Consider the following 18,395-nt stretch of genomic DNA (forward strand, 5'->3'; position numbering starts at 1 on the left):
CAGCCGAACGTGCTGATGCAGAAGTTTACTCTTGCATGACTTTTACCTGAGAGGATTTCGAAGTCGTTTTTGTTTTGTTTCGCTGCGTCTTATAGGTCCATGACTTTTGTTTGCTGCTTTTTATGATAATGCTGGAGAGTGGGGTCTCTTTCAATTTCTTTCCCTATTTCTCATCCTTTCCAGGTGTCTGATCAAAGCCCACCACTGATTGAAAGAATTGCTTTTGTTTTTACTTTCACTGGATGCTTGATTTAATGCTTTACTATCTCTATATGTTTTCTTTTGTTTTCTTTTCCTCTCATTCTGTCCCAAGTTGCAGTCATTCCTGCAGGTGAATGTCACCCAGGTGCACGTGGACGAGTGTGTGGCAGTGGACTGCAGCGGAGGAGGAGGCTGTATGAATAGACTAAGCGTGAGCGAGAGGCCTTCGGTTGTGGATTCCGACAGTATGGCTCTGGTGTCCGTGACATTAGAGTCCACAGCTGTGTGCAGCTGTTCGGCCCGGGAACACCTTCACCAGGGCTGCTCCACCTATCCCAGGAACCCCTGCCACAATGGCGGATTGTGTGTGGACACGCAGAACGGATACAGGTTAGACGCTTTTGAATGGTGTGTCCCAGTGTACATGCGTGGCTTTGCACTAGAACTGTACTTTTTTAGCCAGTAATAACAGACTCTCGATTTGCAGTGCTTTTTCTCTGGTCAAAAAAAACACATTTATGCTTGCATCGATTTACTACATCACCTTCTCAGCCGAATACTTTGGCATAAACAGTGCCTAACAAAAAGCATTTCACTGATTGAAAGCTGATTTCTGAAAGGTTCTGTAACAATACTTTCGACTGTACTGTGTACATTAGCAGTGAGAACGTGGGCTTTGGTACCCCAGGGTTGCAGGGTCAGGTAAATGTCTGGAAACTTTCCAAAAACTTTCCATGGGACTTCCATCGGGGGAATTTGGTAAATATTCCAAGTTGGAAACATACCAGGAATTTTTGAGACTTGGGACTATGGAAATTTACAGGAATGTTTGTGAATTCATTAGAAACTTGGGAAATGTATAAACTGTATCATATACACACATAACATATATAAACATTTTGTTTGGTCTTAAGCTGACATGCATGCAAATGGCTTGTTAAATTGTAAATTGTAAATTGTTAATATAGTTGCGAAATATTTTACACACAAGGAATTTGAAACATTAAAGTATGTAATATTTGTCATTTACATGAATACTCAACCAAGATGGAAATTTTTTGTTTACAATATTTTGTGTGCAGAATTTAAGAATGTATCTGTGTTATGTTATGGAGGAATGCACGGTGCATGTAGGGGGCGTGGCCTCAGTGGCCCTGCAGTAAGTGTGCTGTGTGCATGTGGTGGATGAATGTGCAGAATTAAACAGAAATGTCATCAAGTCTGGATGTTTTAACCAAGAATATTCTACAAGTTTTTTTTTTTAAGCTCTCTGTTATTGGCAAATGTGCAATTTTGTTTATTCCCAATCATTCCTGTGAATTCCCATTGAAAATGTTCAGTCTTCTGCAACCCTACACATGACGGGTTTGACCATTTAAAAGACATTCTATATCATTTCATTAAAGCCTTTCAATCCACTTAGGAAGATGCATTCATTCACAAAAATGCGTAATCATGCAGTAATTAGTACAGCAAAGAAAATGCCCAAAATGGCTAAATTTGAACCTTCGAATGGTTTTTACAAGTTTATGGTCAGTCAATTGATAAGCTTTACAGTGAATATTGTTCTCTACAATGTCGATGAGCTTCAAACAGTTGATGGAAGATTGAAATATTTTGTGAGCCCACACACAAGTTGAAATTGACATCAAACAGTTTGATCATAATCTTGATTTTACCTGTGTACAATATTCTGGTATAAATCCGAATTTCCTACTTTTAGCTTTAATGTAAAGTAATTGAGCAAATGGTGGCACTCGAGTTCTCAGGAGTTCTTTTGCTTTTTCATTCTCGCTACCTTCCTGGTCAGGGATATATTGTTAAGAGCATTAAAAGCTTTAAATAACAATTTTTTGCCCAGGAGTATAAACCCAAAGCTTAGTTTGCAGATCCAGCATGTCAAACAAGCAAATAAATCGAGCTACATACAGTCTGTGCAGGCTTAAAATGTTATAAAATTGATCATATACGTTATTAAGACTGGCCTGTGATAGAGGTGGGTGATAGCCAACATTTTAATTATCCCATTGAACCATTCTGGCTCATTTATTACATCCAATGGAGACCTTTTCTTCATGGAAAAGCACATTATTTTTTGCTAATAGAATGGAAAATGCTAAGTAATTAATGGTTTTTCCAATTTCTTAGAGATCTGGAGTAGTTTCATCAGGTGATTTAGCAGCTGCTGGTGGTCCACTTACTTCGTTGTATTAATTTCTTTCAGTGCAGTAGAGAGTGAATTAACTAGCTTTATATATATATATATATATATATATATATATATATATATATATATATATATATATATATATATATATAATATAATTTTTTTTTTTTTTTTTTTTTTAATCAGAATACTCCCATAGGGAAAAAAGTCAAGTTAATCTTTAAAGTAAAGTGTTAAAAATAAGAAAAGAAAAATGTAAATATATACAAATTAAGTTATATATTAAGTGAAAAGAAATATGTAGCAGCATGAAATGAAATTTGTAGCAGCAGTGAAACAGATGGCAGAAATGACTATAGTGATATACAAGTAATTGCATTTGATTTTTAAGTATTTTAAAGTTTTGAAATCACACATCAGCACCAAACTGTTGAAGTGAGTGCAAAAGCTGAATTGTCTGTGTAAATGACTTGTTGCTTAGTAGCTGTTATGATATTATGGGATGTTAAGCATGTATAGACCATGCTACTGGCCATAACAGGGCTATCAGTTTAATACACTCCTGGGTAGTGTATTATGTACTGTAATGATGTGCCATTATGGGGGGGAAAAAAAGTTGTTGTTTTTTTATTAAATGAATCTGCTTACACTAAGCCGAAGATTACAAATGTATTACGTCATCAGTCTAAATAAGTCTAGTTGGTGTATATTTTTTAAAATAAAAAGTTGACAAAATGTCTTGTAATTAACAGCCTTGTGTGGGGGTTTGTCAGTGTTCCCACATACAGCACCTGCATGTTCTTCATTTTCCCAACATTTACCTCTCATTCATTGATGCTAATTAATCAATGTAATAAAAATCGCTCCAACATTTCACTATAGTTACAGCATTAAATTACATCACTTTAATCTAAAGTGTATGATGTTTGAATGTAGCTACAAAAGTAAATAAAAACAATTGTTCTACAAGAATATTTTAGTGATTATGCGGGGCATTTTTATTGTTTTCTGTTTGTTTGATCGGCCCAAAACAAAAGACAGTAAAAAAAAAAATAAGTCAAATGTGGGATCCGATTGCACAAACAGTTTAGTCAATAATGCATTCATTTGAACCTCATCCCATTTCACAATTCCTGACATTCCTGGCCTTTTTTTTCTGTTTTTCACTTTTGCTTTGCAATCAGGAAAACAGGGCCTTGTAGGCTTTAAATGTTCATAACTTGTGGAGAAACCTGTCTGCATGTAGCAAAGACAGTTCAGCAGTGTGTCTTGCTTGTATCTCGAAGCACATGAGGTCACTAGCTTTGTATACGATGCAAATGAAACCGGATTTATTCATAATGTTGTAACCCGGAGTCATTGAGAAGGTTGCTGGAGGCTCTGCTGTCAGGAATCGTCGTATCATTGCAGCTGTCAAGTCAAGTTTATTTCTATAGCACTTTTCACAACAGACATTGTCTCAAAGCAGCTTTACAGAAATCAACAGTCAAGGTGAATGGTATGCATTTATCCCTGATGAGCAAGCCTGATGAGCAAGCTGTCTGGGTTTGGAGATGGAAAGGTTTATGTTGGTTGGGCCTGCGCTCTTGTGCTTGCGGTCAATTAACAGTACGTAAGTAATAGACTAAATGCAACATATTAAAAGTCGGGTCTCTGTAGAGGATGATGAAAGGGAGTGTGATGTAACGGTGTGCAAGAGTTCGAGCTCTGAACAAGTCAGCCTGAAACGTTCCCTTCTCACTCGTTCTCATGCTCAACGGCATCTTGGAGAATGCCAAATGACTTAAGTTCAAATGAACTTTCCAGATAGAGCTCATCTAATATTTGTAAGGTTAATCCTCTCACCACTGAGGGTTCTTGCGAATATGAGGTACGGCAAGCTGTTCTTCTGCCCGCTATTTAATTCAGTTACCGAGGTATTGCACGACTATTGATTTTCCTTACAGAATAACAATACACTTTGAGATGGAGGGAGGAGCGGTGATGGATGAGAGAGGATTTTTATATATTTATTTATTTCGTGTTGGAATAGTTTAGTTAATAAACCAAATCCTTAGTGTCACTCAAGAGGTTGCTGGCAGACAGAATATTGTTGACATCTTTAATTTCTCATCAGAAACATCTCTGACAACCTTCTTTCTATGGGAAATGATGCAAAATATGTGCAGAAGGTTGGACTTATTGCTCAAGGGACCTCAGTTCCTTTCTGATCTAAATGATCACTTTGAGATACGCGGAAGTAAAATCTGTATGCGAGATTAACTATTTAATGTCTTTTAGTATTTCATCGAATGTTCTACATAGTATGGAATGAATATAAAAAAAAAATAAAGACAGAGTTCGTTTCTGTGGTAATGATGCGAAGTGTTTACAAATGCAGTATAATTAATATCCCGTAGAGTCATTAGTAATGCAGAGCAACAAACACATCATCAATATCAACTAGAGTATTCCAGGGAGCTTGCTTAAAATTAAAATGCCACGCTTTTGATTGCCGCATAACGCATCAGATGGCAATCAAGACTTCCTTAAACACACGCACATGTCATCTAGGCCTCACCCGAGAGACTTGTGTTCTAGTATGTTTCACATCCTGTATATGCAGTAGCTAGCTACATTTAAAACTGAACAATGACTAAGAATTCAATGAAGAAAGAAAGATTCAGTAAATTCTGGTCGATCTGAATGAATTTTCAAATCCACACAGGATTATTTTGTTCTTTCTTACAAGAAATAATGGAAATGGCTTTTCTCCTTTGATACCTTGTGGTTTTATTATAGGCTACAATGATTTTTAACAGCACTGCGTGTTTCTGAAACGTGTTAATATCAGGGGCTTCTAATTGGTTTTATGGATTTGGATATGCATTTGATGGTTTTCTGACAGAATTGCTACACAGGAGTAATATACCACTGTACTATACAGTACTTTTTACTTTAGTGGTGGACGAAGTACACATATCATGTCCTTGAGTTGAAGTAGAGATGCACTCGGGTAAAATATTACTCAATTTAAAGTAAAAGTGTCCCTTTAAACTTTTATCTAAGTAAAAGTACAAAAGTATTTACCTTCTAATGTACTTATCCAAAGTACTATGATTTATTATGGCTTTGATGTTCCGAATTATAATTTTTGTTATAAGACTCCTTGCTTATTCAAATCGGTTTATGTAAAAAGACTCTAATGTTACTTTTAATGCACCAATCTATTATTAGAATGATATTAGAGTCAAACACTGATAGATATGTATTACAATTTTCGGGAGCCCAAAATCTTCTTTTCACCTGCTTCAAAAGATCGCACAAATCCGGCCACATTTTTTTAGCTAGGTTTTTATCCACTCATTAATAAAAAGGACTGACTGATTTTCCAAAATGTAGTTGAGTATAAAGTGAGATATTTGACTTTGAAATGTAGTGAAGTTAAAGTAAAAGTCTCCCCAAACGGAAATATATAATACAGTAAAGTACAGATACCCAAAAAAGCTACTTAAGTACAGTAACGAATTACATTTACTTCATTACTGTCCATCACTGCTTTTCCAATCCTGAACAGAAATGAATGCGTCGACATAAATGTGAGGTCCTGTCTCGTTGGACAGATCTGTTTCATGTATAACTAAACTGAAAACTAAATAGTTAGTCTGAAATACAAATCAGAATATATTGCTCTTTTTTTACAAGAAATAATGGAAAATGGTTTCGGTGGTTTAGTGGTTGGGATGCGGCGCTCTCACCACTGCAGCCCGGGTTCGATCCCCGGTCAGGGAACCAACCCCAGCCATTAGGGTTGCACAAGCCTTAGTGCCGGTCCCAAGCTCAGATAAATAGGGAGGGTTGCGTTAGGAAGGGCATCCAGCGTAAAAAACCTGTGCCAAATCAAACATGCGGATGATCCGCTGTGGCGACCCCTAACGGGAGAAGCTGAAAGAAAGTTTAATGGAAAATGGTTTGATTGATTTTCCATATGTACATTCACTGTATGTTTCTGAAATGTGTTAATATCTGGGGTCATAATGGTTTAACAGGTGGCTTCTAATTGGTTTTATGGATTTAGGTATGCATTTGATGGATTTCTAATGGAATGGCTACACAGGGGTCTTTGATAAAGGGGTGTTTTATTGACGTAATGAATACCTTCGAGATGTGACTCCTGTATTGCTAGAATATGCATTGGTAATGGAGGTGTTAAGATATGTAGGAGGGAAGTATCCTTTAGGCTACAGAGACTGCAGAGTTGAATCATACAGTGTGTCAGAAAGATCACAAACTTCACTCTTAACACAATATGTAGAAATTATGACAATTTGAATCTAATAGCAGCATAGTGGAGAAGATGGTGGACTTCTGCTCAGAAGGTTATGAGCTCACAAGCCAGCAACTCCAAGCTGACACTACTGGGATCTTGAGCAAGGCTCTTAACCCTCAACTGCTCTGTTGTATGATTAAATAACTCGAATTCTGCTAAATACTACAAATGTAAATGTAACAGCATAGTCGTGAGCTGGAGGTGAGCTTGGGGGCAGAACGTCTTATATAGAGTGGGCAGATGAAAGTTTTGGTAGAGAGATTTAAGTTGAGTATGTTAATATACTCACTGAGGATTTACTTAGTAACCTTTACTGAAGCAGAAAAAAATCTTAAATATTAAAAATCTCTTTTTCAAGAGTGACATGTCCAAGCAGGCAACAAAAGACATGACAACAATTCACATGGCAACAACTGAAAAAATGAAATGCATTCAATTAAATTTTAAGAAATTTAAAAATAAAATGGAAGTACCTAAAAAATAGAGTAAAGTATTATAGAAGCAACTTCCAATTTGTCTAGACTTGGCTAGAAGTTATTTCTAAGTGGCATCAATTTGACTGGTAAAGGGGGCAAAGTCAGCTTTGACTGCACTTGTAAGCTGTTATACTTACCATGTTGTAACGACATTGCATTCAGAACCAATTTTCCCAAGAAAATGATGTAATAAGTTCTTGAAACGCAGCAAAAGGATTCTGCACTTTGCTACCATGCTCTCTGCATAACAAACAGAATTCTTCTAGTTATTCTAAAGTTCTTGAAAACGTGTTGCATGTACATGCAGATTTTTAGCAGAAGGCTGAGTTCAGAGTTTATGCAAACAGTTTCTTTATAATATCCAGCCTTAATTAAATTCAATTCAGACTGACGGAGATCTTCGGTAATTATCATCGCCAGTGATTTCCGAATACGGCACCACATCATATGAACAAATATGAACAGACAGATGTGCACACATGTTCTCATCACATGAGCTGTGATAGATGGCAATGGATGGCTGTTCTACTGCCAAGTCTCATTTGATTAATTAGGCAGTTGAACTAAAAAAACATGGAATGCCACTGGGAAGAAAGAAAATCCATATTCATCAGCAATCTGGAGTTGTTGTTATACTATGTGTCTTTTTTTTTTCTTTCTTTCTTTCTTTATCCGTCCTCACCGGAGAAACTAAAAACTATCCAAAATGTATGGTTTAGAATGTCATGCCGATATATTGTGTGCTCCCAGAGCAATTATGTTCTTTGCCAAATTCCTACTTGGTTTCTAATTAGATTGAGTAAATAAAGCTGTGAAACAGGCGTGTGTAATGGTATTTGCTTGTTGTGCTATTTCTGTTACAAAACCCAATGTGAATCTAAGCTTTCTACTCTGTATATTGGCTTGGGGTGGATATTAAGCTTTTTTTTTTGTCAGGGATAACCTGGACAGTGCCTCATTAGGGTGTAATTTAAATGCAGTACCAGTGCTTTTTCACACACCGTCTGCAAATATAGTGTGGAGTTACAGTAAGTGTTACACTTGTTTATGTCTGGCTCTCACAGGTTTGGTGGTGTTGCATAAATATGCAAAACATTGCAGCGCATTCAGAGAGTGAGCACTGAGCAGCATTGCCATTTAGCCTCTGGAACTCTTAAGATGAATTTGAAATGAAATAAATATACATTTCTAGGCAATTCTAAACAATGAATGAGTAATTGAATGCATTTAAATTAAGATATGTTCATAATTAATAACTGAATGCTTTGTCTATACAGTATTTATAGAATTTTTTTTATTGCAATAACAATTTAGATTTAATTCAATTCCGTTCATTTTTATTTGAATAGTGCTAAAGCGCCAGAGATAAAGCGGTTATAAAGTTGTATAAAAGACAGTCTAAGTTTTGTGCCTTTAAGTTTATATTTATTATTGTAAATTTGTACCTAATGAAAGAGCCAGGGGAGACTGTGGCGAGGAAAATCTCACTGAGATCTCATGAGGGAGAAACCTTAAGAGGAACCAGACTCAAATAGAAAACTCATTCTTATATGGGTGGCACTTTTATTACACTCGGCCCATTTATTACAGTTCCATCATTGTTGAGGTGTGCAGTGGTGGGCATTTAAATGCAACCTGTGGTCCTGAGCCATTGTAGTAGACCGCTGATAAGTCATGAGTTAACTCGTGATGAATTACAACTTTTTTCGCACAGGAACTGAACTCTTTTATCTGGTCTAAATGTACCATATATTAATACTTTTTATGTTTTTGATACTCTCGATCAGTATGGGCATGGACAAATGAATGCTTTATGCAAAGGTTTGTTTATTATTTGTGAAATCATAAAGACAAAATATTCTTGTTATAAAGTAATGATGGTGTTTTAAATGATGTAAACCATCAGGACACCAAACGGAACTTTTGCTATGTTTCTACAGGGGCGGTTGTATGTTATATAAATAATACACAATTAAATACACTTTCTTTATAATAATATGTTAAATTGAAAACAACACCTTATAAATAATCCTGCACTCTGTGCCAGGTGACCATCTGCAGAAGTGATCCTCAAAATACAGTAAACACCCACACAAACCCATGCCTTGGTCTTATATTTCTCTATTTTAAATATAAAAAAATAAGGGTTTAAGTAAAAAAATTAGAACCTTAATTCAGAACTGTAATCGATCATTCTTGTTTGTAGCTTTCTCAGACTTTTGGCTCTAATGCACAAATTGGCATCAGAAGCAACAGTTTCCTGTGGTGGAATATACTCGGTGAGGTTTGCTCTCCCTGGTGGTGTCACCTGATTAAACAGTACTGGTTTGTTTAACCATGTTGGCAATTTCTGTGTTTTTCACTGATTGACATCAGCCACTATATGGCTAGCAGGATGAGGCATATCCCAGCAGACGACCTGTACCAGTGCAGTGTACACTTCAGATAGATTCCTCTCTGCTCTTCTCGTATGTAGCCCACCTGAAGCACAGATGTGAGCCTTTCAGAAAGAGATAACCACACAAGGCCCATGTTATCAGTTAGCAACAGAACAGGCTAGCTGTGTTTGGTTTATTTGTTCGATTTTGAAGTGGACATCTGTGACACACACACCTGAAAAGAATACCTGAAGCTGGCCGAGTGGCTGTGAAATGACACTCAGGATTTACAACAAGTGCACTCACCAGGCTTCTTTATTTAGAAATGCTATACCAAGACTGAAATTGTGCTCTGCCCTGTCAAAGTCTGGCCATTCTCCTCTGACCTTCCTCATCAGTGAAGTGTTTCTGTGTGCTATGTTTCAACCACTCTGTGTAAACTGTAAAAACCGTGACAATCCCTCATTAGCTGTGACATCAGCTGCTTATGAACTTTTTAAACCACCCTATTAGAGATTACATTTTCTCCTTTCTGCTTCAACATTACCTGTTGCCACATGCACTATATGAACAAATGTTTGGGTGGTGGCAGCTCAGTGGTTAAGATGTTGGACGTATGATCGGCAGGTCATTGGTTCAAAGTTGCCATTGCTGGGCCCTTGAGCAAGATCATTAACCCTCAGTTTCTCAGCTGTATGACAAAGATAATTGAATATTACCTCAACCAAAAACATCCTAATCTATTGTTTGCCTCCAACTTTGTGGTAACAAATTAGGGAAAATGCACATATGGTTGAAATTGTCATGCGTCCTAATATCTTCTATATGTCTATATTTTCTATATGTCTATATAATGTATTTGGCTGATCTGGTGTGTATTCCTAAATAGCTATCCAGTGAAGGTAGATACTTGAAGAGAACCACTAACAGGATTTTAACATGGATGGCCAGGTGTTTTTACCACACAATACAAAAAAGTAGTATTTCTAATGCTCATTACTAAATAAGAAAAATAAAAACAAGGAGGTGGATGCTTCAAATCAAATCGCAGCTACACAGAGGTAACACTTCTGGACCCCTGAGCAAGGCCCTTAACCCCATAGCTGCTCATTTGGACGAATGAGATGAATGTAAGTCGCTCTGGATAAGGGCGTCTGCCGAAGTGGCATAAATATGAAAGGAAATGAACAAGACAGGACCTAACACATGCTGGTGAGGAGAACAACTGCATTTAGACCATCATGGTGGTTGCTTGTGAGATGCTCTCCGAATTTCTGAGGAAATACCAGTTTTTTAAACATCTCTTACACACACACACACACACACACACACACACACACACACACACACACACCACTTACTTTGAAGATTGGAGTGTCTTTTTGCTGATGACCCTGCTATGTATCTTGAGGCCAAGACTTTGATTATCAGTTTGGGGGAATAGGGGGGATGATCTGATGCCTTCTTGGCCCTGGTGCTCAGTGTTGTGACATTTTGAACCTAATCTTTGAAACCCATGGTCGTTTTCAGCATAGTTGATTCTTATCAAATACTGGTGAAAGTACAAATATTAAATGGCATTTTGGCAGCAATCTCAGTTAGTGTAGCTCTTTCTCTTTTCGCTCTCTCTCTCTCTCTCTCTCTCTCTCTCTCTCTCTCTCTCCTGCAGAAAAGATTTTAGTTTTTTCTTCCACACAAACAGCCTATGCGTATACAGTTTCAGATCAAAGTGCATTGTGGAATAAGGAACGTTCACTATGTATTTACCCTCAGGACTACATGATACCCGCATAAAGTTTTTCATCACAGTTTTTCATTTTCAGCTGTGTACATTACATTGTAATGACCCTTGACTAGCTGTATGGTTTATGTTTGTAATAATGTGACATGTCAAAGATTAAAATCAAAGCCACTCTGTGCAGGCTCTAAGAAAATAAATTCTCATTATGGCATCAACAATCTTATACACAGAAATGACAAATGCGCATATTTAAGGTTTAGAGAGCGTATATAATTCTCTTGCTACCAGTGGCAAGGTCTAGCAAGGCATTTTTTTGCTGGCATGAAGAGTTACTGACTTACGTTTTAATATATGTATTTTGTTCATGAATACAGTATATAGACAAACGTATTGGGACACCTGACCTTTCCTGCCATATGTGTTTCGTCTCCAAACTGTTAACACAAAGATGGAGGCACACAACTGTATAGTACGTTTTTTGGATGCTGTATCATAGAATTTTGTGTTTACTTCAACTTGGAAACCCAAACCTTTTTTCCAGCGGAGCAATGCCCCTGTGCACAATGGCAGCTCCATGAAGATATGGTTGACATATTTTTGCGTGGAAGATCTCGAGTGGTTTGCTATGGAGCTTTGATCTTGACCCTATTGAATGCCTTTTGGATCAATTGGAACGCTGACTGTAACCCAGACCTTCTCACCTCATCAGTACCTGACTTTACTAACTTTAACTGAATGAGTAAAATATTAACAAGCATATTTTAAAATCTAGAGGAACATCTTCCCAGAAGAGTGGAGCGAATTATAAAAGGAAATTGGGACTAAAAGTGAAATGCGATGCTCCAAAAAAAAACAAATACCACATTTTTCGGACTATAAGCCGCTACTTTTTTCCCACGTTTTGAACTTAAACAACGAAGTGGTTTATTTATGAATTTTTTCTGGGTTTTTCCCGGTTTCACAAACTTCAAGCCAAAAAACTGAGCGACATAGCATTAGACCAATGAAATTTACGAATGGAAACGAAAAAACGCACCTCACCTGTGTTCTGAGCTGCACGTCATCGGGAGAGAAAACTTCCATCAGGTGATTTTTAAACGCACGACGATGCCAAAAGATAAACTCTCGAGAGAAATAGTTGTGAAAGGAAGGAGGAAGACAGTGAACAATGACTTTCTTGGTAGGCTACTGTTTAGATACAAGCCGTTGTAACGCTTTGAGTCTGGGTCATGGGAGAGCTCGCTAACTCCAGTTGCAACACATCATATAAACACAGACAGGTTTCCAAAACTCGTGCTTTTTTATTTTTCTTGGCAACAGCGTTACGGGTTAGCCAAAGAAACTTAGAAATCAACATCAGAAATTAATAAGGACATAATCCTCAGTCTTACACACACACACACACGCAGTAATACCGGAAAAAATGCAGTGGCATGCTATTCCCAAAATACCGCTATGCTCCTAAAGGAAGCTCAACATATTTCACCTGTTACACCGTGTGTAACGTGTCTTTCGTTAAAGCCTGTGTAAAGTACATTAGTGTACTTTTGGCTTATAGACAGGTGCGGCTTATTTATGTTAAAAAAAAAATATTTGTAAAATTCAGTGGGTGCTGCTTATATATGGGTGCGCTTTATAGTCCGGAAATTACGGTACCCAATAGGCTCTTCTCCTAATTTTATAGCTTTTTATAAATTACTGGGGTCAAAGGTTTCAGATTTGAGGCCTTTACAGTCAGCACCTGTGACTTTTTTTGCATAATCACTATGTTGCTTAAAGCTGTTCTTTTAACCAATCAGACTACATGTATGTTTACGGCATTAAGGAGATGCCCCTTATCCAGAGCGATGTAAAAAATGAAGTCTCTATCAATTAATAAATCAACACTGGCTTATTAGATTACAAACTTAAGATACCCTCAGCCTACAACTCTATTATATTTTTAATAAATATAAACACAGACTAAACAAAGTGGAAAAAGTGCTACTTTAAGTGTTTCATGAGGGGGTAGGTCTTCACTCGTTGCTTGAAGATAGCCAGTGACTCAGCTGTTCGGACATCTAGGGGAAATTCTTTCCACCACCTCGTGCCAGAATAGAGAAGAGCCTTAAAGTATTCTTACCTCTTACTCTGAGAGAAAGGTACACTAGATACAGGGTAGACTAAAATTTGACCACTCCAAGGACCTCTAGCAGGCGTCCAAACACATTAGAATTTTCACGTGTTTAACTGCTTCCAGATGAAGAGTTCCAGGTCTGGGGTATTTTCAGTAGGGAACAGGTCACCTCACTGTTGACTATAGTATTCCATGGCATGGTTCAGGTCAGGATGCATTGACCTAAGACTTTCCTCACTGGCTTTTACAGGCTCTACCAACATTGCACCGAATTCCATTATCAAACAATAGAGAAATGCTTGTGGCTCTGACATCTCCCTGGTTTACATTGATGGTCTAGTGGATGGACCACCTTGCCATCTTCCTCATCATATATATTTCTTCTTTTTTTTCCGGCTGCTCCTGTTTGGGGTCACCACAGCGCGTCTATCTCCATATCACTCTGTCCTCTACATCTGCTCAATTCAAACCAACCACCTGCATGTCTTTCCTCACCACATCCATAAACCTCCTTCTTGGACTTCCTCTTCTCCTCCTGCCTGGCAGTTCCATCCTCAGTATTCTTCCACCGATATACCCCATGTCCCTCTTCTGCACATGACCAAAACATCTGAATTACTTCTCTCTCACCTCATCTTCTTTCTAATATATATATATATATATATATATATATATATATATATATATATATATATATATATATATATATATATATATCCTGAGATTGAAGAACAGGTGGTTGGCTGTAATCTAGCAATTGAAAAAAACCCTGCAAGACCCCTTAGTATATAGACCTTGTGTGCTCTCAGGAGAAAAGAGTTCCACGTACAGTATGTGCATGGTATGGTGTGTACATAGTGCACTGCCCAGTTATATATAGACAATGCACCTGTCTATATTCAAGGTGTGTGTGTGTGTGTGTGTGGCGGCCATCAAAGCACACCACAGCACTGAGGATGGTGTCAGTGCAGCATCGCCCACAGGCTCCTTGATAAAGTTCCATTTGTTTTTGCTCATTGTTCTGTCAGCAAAAAGAGGAGGAGAACTACATATCTTGGCGAAAAGCTTAACTTAGCTGCAGGTGTTGCTGATTGGATAATTCCCCAAAACACCCATTTGTTTTGCAACCTATTGATATGACAGTGTTGATAAAGGGGTACTTGCTGGGTATTTCTTTCTATGTCCAGAATATTTGTAATGTACTGAGAGATTTCCTATGTCCAACCTAAGGCTGGAATAAGAGGTGATGGACCTCATCACCTTGGCTTACATATGAGTCAGACATCTGAATTCAACCCTGACATGCCTATCTATGAAAAGCCTCTTTATGGGCATATAGTATATAGTATAGTAGCTATATAGTATATTGTTTTGACCAGTTCTCAACATGTGAGCAAAAAAAGGACTTTGATTCTCACCACTGGATATCCAGTGTTCCTTAAACCACAATTGCATAGGTTATTAGCATTCCTTGCTGCTGAAACCATTCACCCCTTCTTTGTAGTATTCTCATTTTCTAGCCTATCTGATGGTCCAGTTGCTCTGTTATTGCTTCTGTCATTGGAATATATTGCTCTGTGCCTAAACACTCCATGCAAAGTAGTCAAGACATCCATCATTGGCCATGTGTGAGCAGGTTAAGCTAGACAAAAGGCTTGCACCAACACCAGATAGCATGACTCAAGTGTAACCTGACTCTTAGTCAAACAAGAAGTTGGCGAACCAAAAGTCAGAGTGGCTTTTTATGAAACCTTAGCTTAAAACGATGCCGGCCCCCAGACAATTCCACCCTTTATTGTATTGATTGTAGGGTGAAATGTCGCCTTATTGCAAGCAGCCCAGCCCTGTCTTATGTCCTAGATGTGTGTCTAGGGAGAGAATTAGCTGCACTGGGCTGGAAAAATCTGGATTGGGTTCTTCAAGAGACTGACATTAATCAATGTCCTCGTATTAGGAATGCAATAACGGCATATTATCACAGTAAATTTCTCTGCTGGCGCACATTAGAATTCCATTCTGCACTCATACCCCCTGTCATGCGTGTGATGAATGCTTCGTAAATGGTGCGAACGCTAGAACAATCGGAGGCGCCCTGTGCCTGCAATTAAAAAAAGTCTACTGTAGGGCGTTTCTCTGGACATCCTACACCGTCATAAACTTTTCTGAGCGCATTGTAGACAGACCACCCTGCGTTTTTTTCGTGGACAGCTCGCATTGTTGCAAGACCTGCCGCTGATTAGATTCTATCACAATCTCCTATTGTCATGCTCACTTTGTCCATTCCTTTGATAAATAGACTCTTTAAAATGTCCCATAAGTTACCGCTTTTCTAACAGTCTTTTTTTTACCTTGACATTACTCATACCACTAAAGGATTTGTTTGAATTGCCTGAAAGAATGACTAACTGTGAAAACTTATTTGATACAATGCCTTCGGGGTCCCTCAATTGTACATCATTTCCTAACAAGCATTATTTCGATTGTTGTATTGTCTTTTTTCTCCTGCTTCAGCATACTGTGCTAGAAAATACAGGCCTATACATTTTACATGCATCAATTTACCTGAGTAAAGTTGCTGCTGCATCTGTTCAACAATTTCAATGAAGCGTTTTTCAGTTACGTAATCAGAGGGATGCACCTCAGAGAGAGAGAGAGAGAGAGAGAGAGAGAGAGAGAGTGCAGGATGACATATTAATGCTTGTGTCTTGAGAAGCCATGAGAGGAATAAAGGGTGATCAGCATGGAAAAAAATATTATTATTAATTTCACAAATTGATTAGGCTTAAATCACAGTTGATTAGACACAAAGACATGAAATAAGAGGAAAATGAAAATAGCAGTGATGTGACTGACACCATAATGAATAAATAAATAAAAACATGACATTTAGCTTGCTTCTGTATGTATTTCAGTTTAATTGATTTAATTCAAATTTAAAACAGCTTTACACAGCTAATAATGCCTTAATAAAGAATAAATAAGATGTTCATTATAAGTGTAAGTTTGTCCCTAATTAGTGCACCAGTGGTGACTGTGGCAAAGGAAAAACTCCCTGAGATGGCATAAGGAAGAAACCTTAAGGAGGAACCAGATTCAAGAGGAAACCCGTCCTCATCTGGTTGCATCGAATGTCTATTCATTATAACTACACAATGTTGAGATGTGCAGTGCAAACTGTAGTCCTGAGTCAGTGTAGCAGACTGTTGACATTAAGTACAGTCCAGATGCATCCTCAAAGTTCCTGTTCTTACTCCGTAATATATTGGATTCCCAGGCAATTGATGAGAAACCATCCCCTGCTGCACAGAGTGGCACGGAACAGGCAGATCCAGGGAGAAAAGGGGCAGGAACAGTGGTCACTGGTACCTCAGGAGCTTGTTTAACTCGACAGAGGGAGTGAGAGAGAGAGAGAGAGAGAGAGAGAGAGATGGATTATTAAGTATCATTATTGTTGTATTAAGGACACTGTGCAGTTGAGGATTCCGGCAAGACTCGCTGTGGCAGCATAACTAAAAGGGAGAGCCAGAAGCACAGACATGAGAGATCTCTGGGATAAGAGACGACCCACTACACCAGCGTCAACAAACCTGAGTGAACATGAGAGTGAGGGAACGACAAGATACAAATATCCCAGTTCACCAAACACTCTGTATCATGATCCCTCCAGATCTGCTCCTTTACCTTAGAAACATCTACCGAATAAATGTTTGACTAAATAAATATGTTTTCAGCCTCTGTGTCTGAGTCCTGAACACTAATTGAAAGGCTGTTCCATAACCGTGGGGCTTTATAAGAGAAAGATCTGCCCCCTGCTGTAGTCTTCATTATTTGAGGTATCAACAGATAGTCTGCACCTTTTGATCTAAGTAGGCGTGGGAGATCATATTGGTACAGAAGTTCACTCAGATACTGCGGCGTGAGACCGTTAAGCGCTTTATACGTCAGTGGTAGTATTTTATAATCAATGCGAGATGAAATTGGGAGCCAGTGTAGACTGATTAAAACAGGGGTGATGTGGTCATATTTTATAGATCTAGTAAGGACTCTTGCTGCTGCATTCTGGACTAAATGAAGCTTATAAAGCATTACAGTAGTTTAATCTAGATTTAACGAAAGCATGAACTAGTTTCTCTGCATCCTGTAACGACATAATATTTCTAATTTTAGCAATATTTCTTAGGTAAAAGAAGGCGATCCTGGTAAAATTATTCACATGAGCCTCAAAGTACAGACTAGAGTCAATAATCACACCAAGGCCTTTGACTGCTTTACACATTGAGACAGAAACACCATCCAGAGATGCTACGTAATTGGAAAGTTTGCTTCTAGCTGCATGTGGTCCTATTAAAAGTACTTCCGTCTTATTCAAGTTAAGCAGAAGGAGGTTATCAAGCATCCACTGTCTAATGTCCTTTACACACTCCTCAAAATTGTTAAGCTGATCTCTCTCATCTCGCTTTGCTGATATATACAACTGCGTATCGTCAGCATAGCAATGGAAGCTAATACCTTGTTTATGTATAATTGCACTCAGAGGCAGCATATACAAAGAGAAAAGCAGTGGGCCTAAGACAGATCCTTGCGGAACACCAAACTTTTCCTCAGAGAGTGAGGAGAACTCACAATTTACATCAACAAACTGATATGATAATACTCAGTGGTGTCAAAAGCTCGAATAAAGGTCAACCAAAACAAGTAAAGAGATGCAACCAAATAGCAGGTCATTTACCACTTTAATTAGTGCTGTTTTTGTGCAATGATGAGGCCTAAATCCTGACTGATACATTTCAAAAATGTTATTTCTAAGTAGATGTGAGCAAACCTGCTGTGCCACAACCTTTTTTAGAATCTTGGAGAAAAAGGGCAGGTTTGAAATTGGCCTATAGTTGGACAGCTGACAAGGGTCAAGGTTGCCAGTTTGAAGTATTTAGGTACATAACCAGTTCTGATGGAAAACTTTATTATATTTAGAACAGGTTCAATTACTTATAAAATTATCTGGTCAAA

General features: G+C 38.0%; 1 protein-coding gene across 1 annotated transcript in view; it reads left to right on the forward strand.

Moving 5' to 3' along the window:
* The window catches only part of si:ch211-186j3.6 (neural-cadherin), a 285,200-nt gene that overhangs the window by 180,902 nt on the left and 85,903 nt on the right, over positions 1 to 18,395 (forward strand). The window contains exon 22 of the mRNA XM_046840706.1: positions 314 to 591. Coding sequence (XP_046696662.1) covers positions 314 to 591 — 278 coding nt within the window. The remainder of the gene's footprint in view (positions 1 to 313; positions 592 to 18,395) is intronic.

This window comes from Silurus meridionalis, chromosome 26, assembly GCF_014805685.1.
Source record: "Silurus meridionalis isolate SWU-2019-XX chromosome 26, ASM1480568v1, whole genome shotgun sequence".
NCBI lineage: Eukaryota > Metazoa > Chordata > Actinopteri > Siluriformes > Siluridae > Silurus > Silurus meridionalis.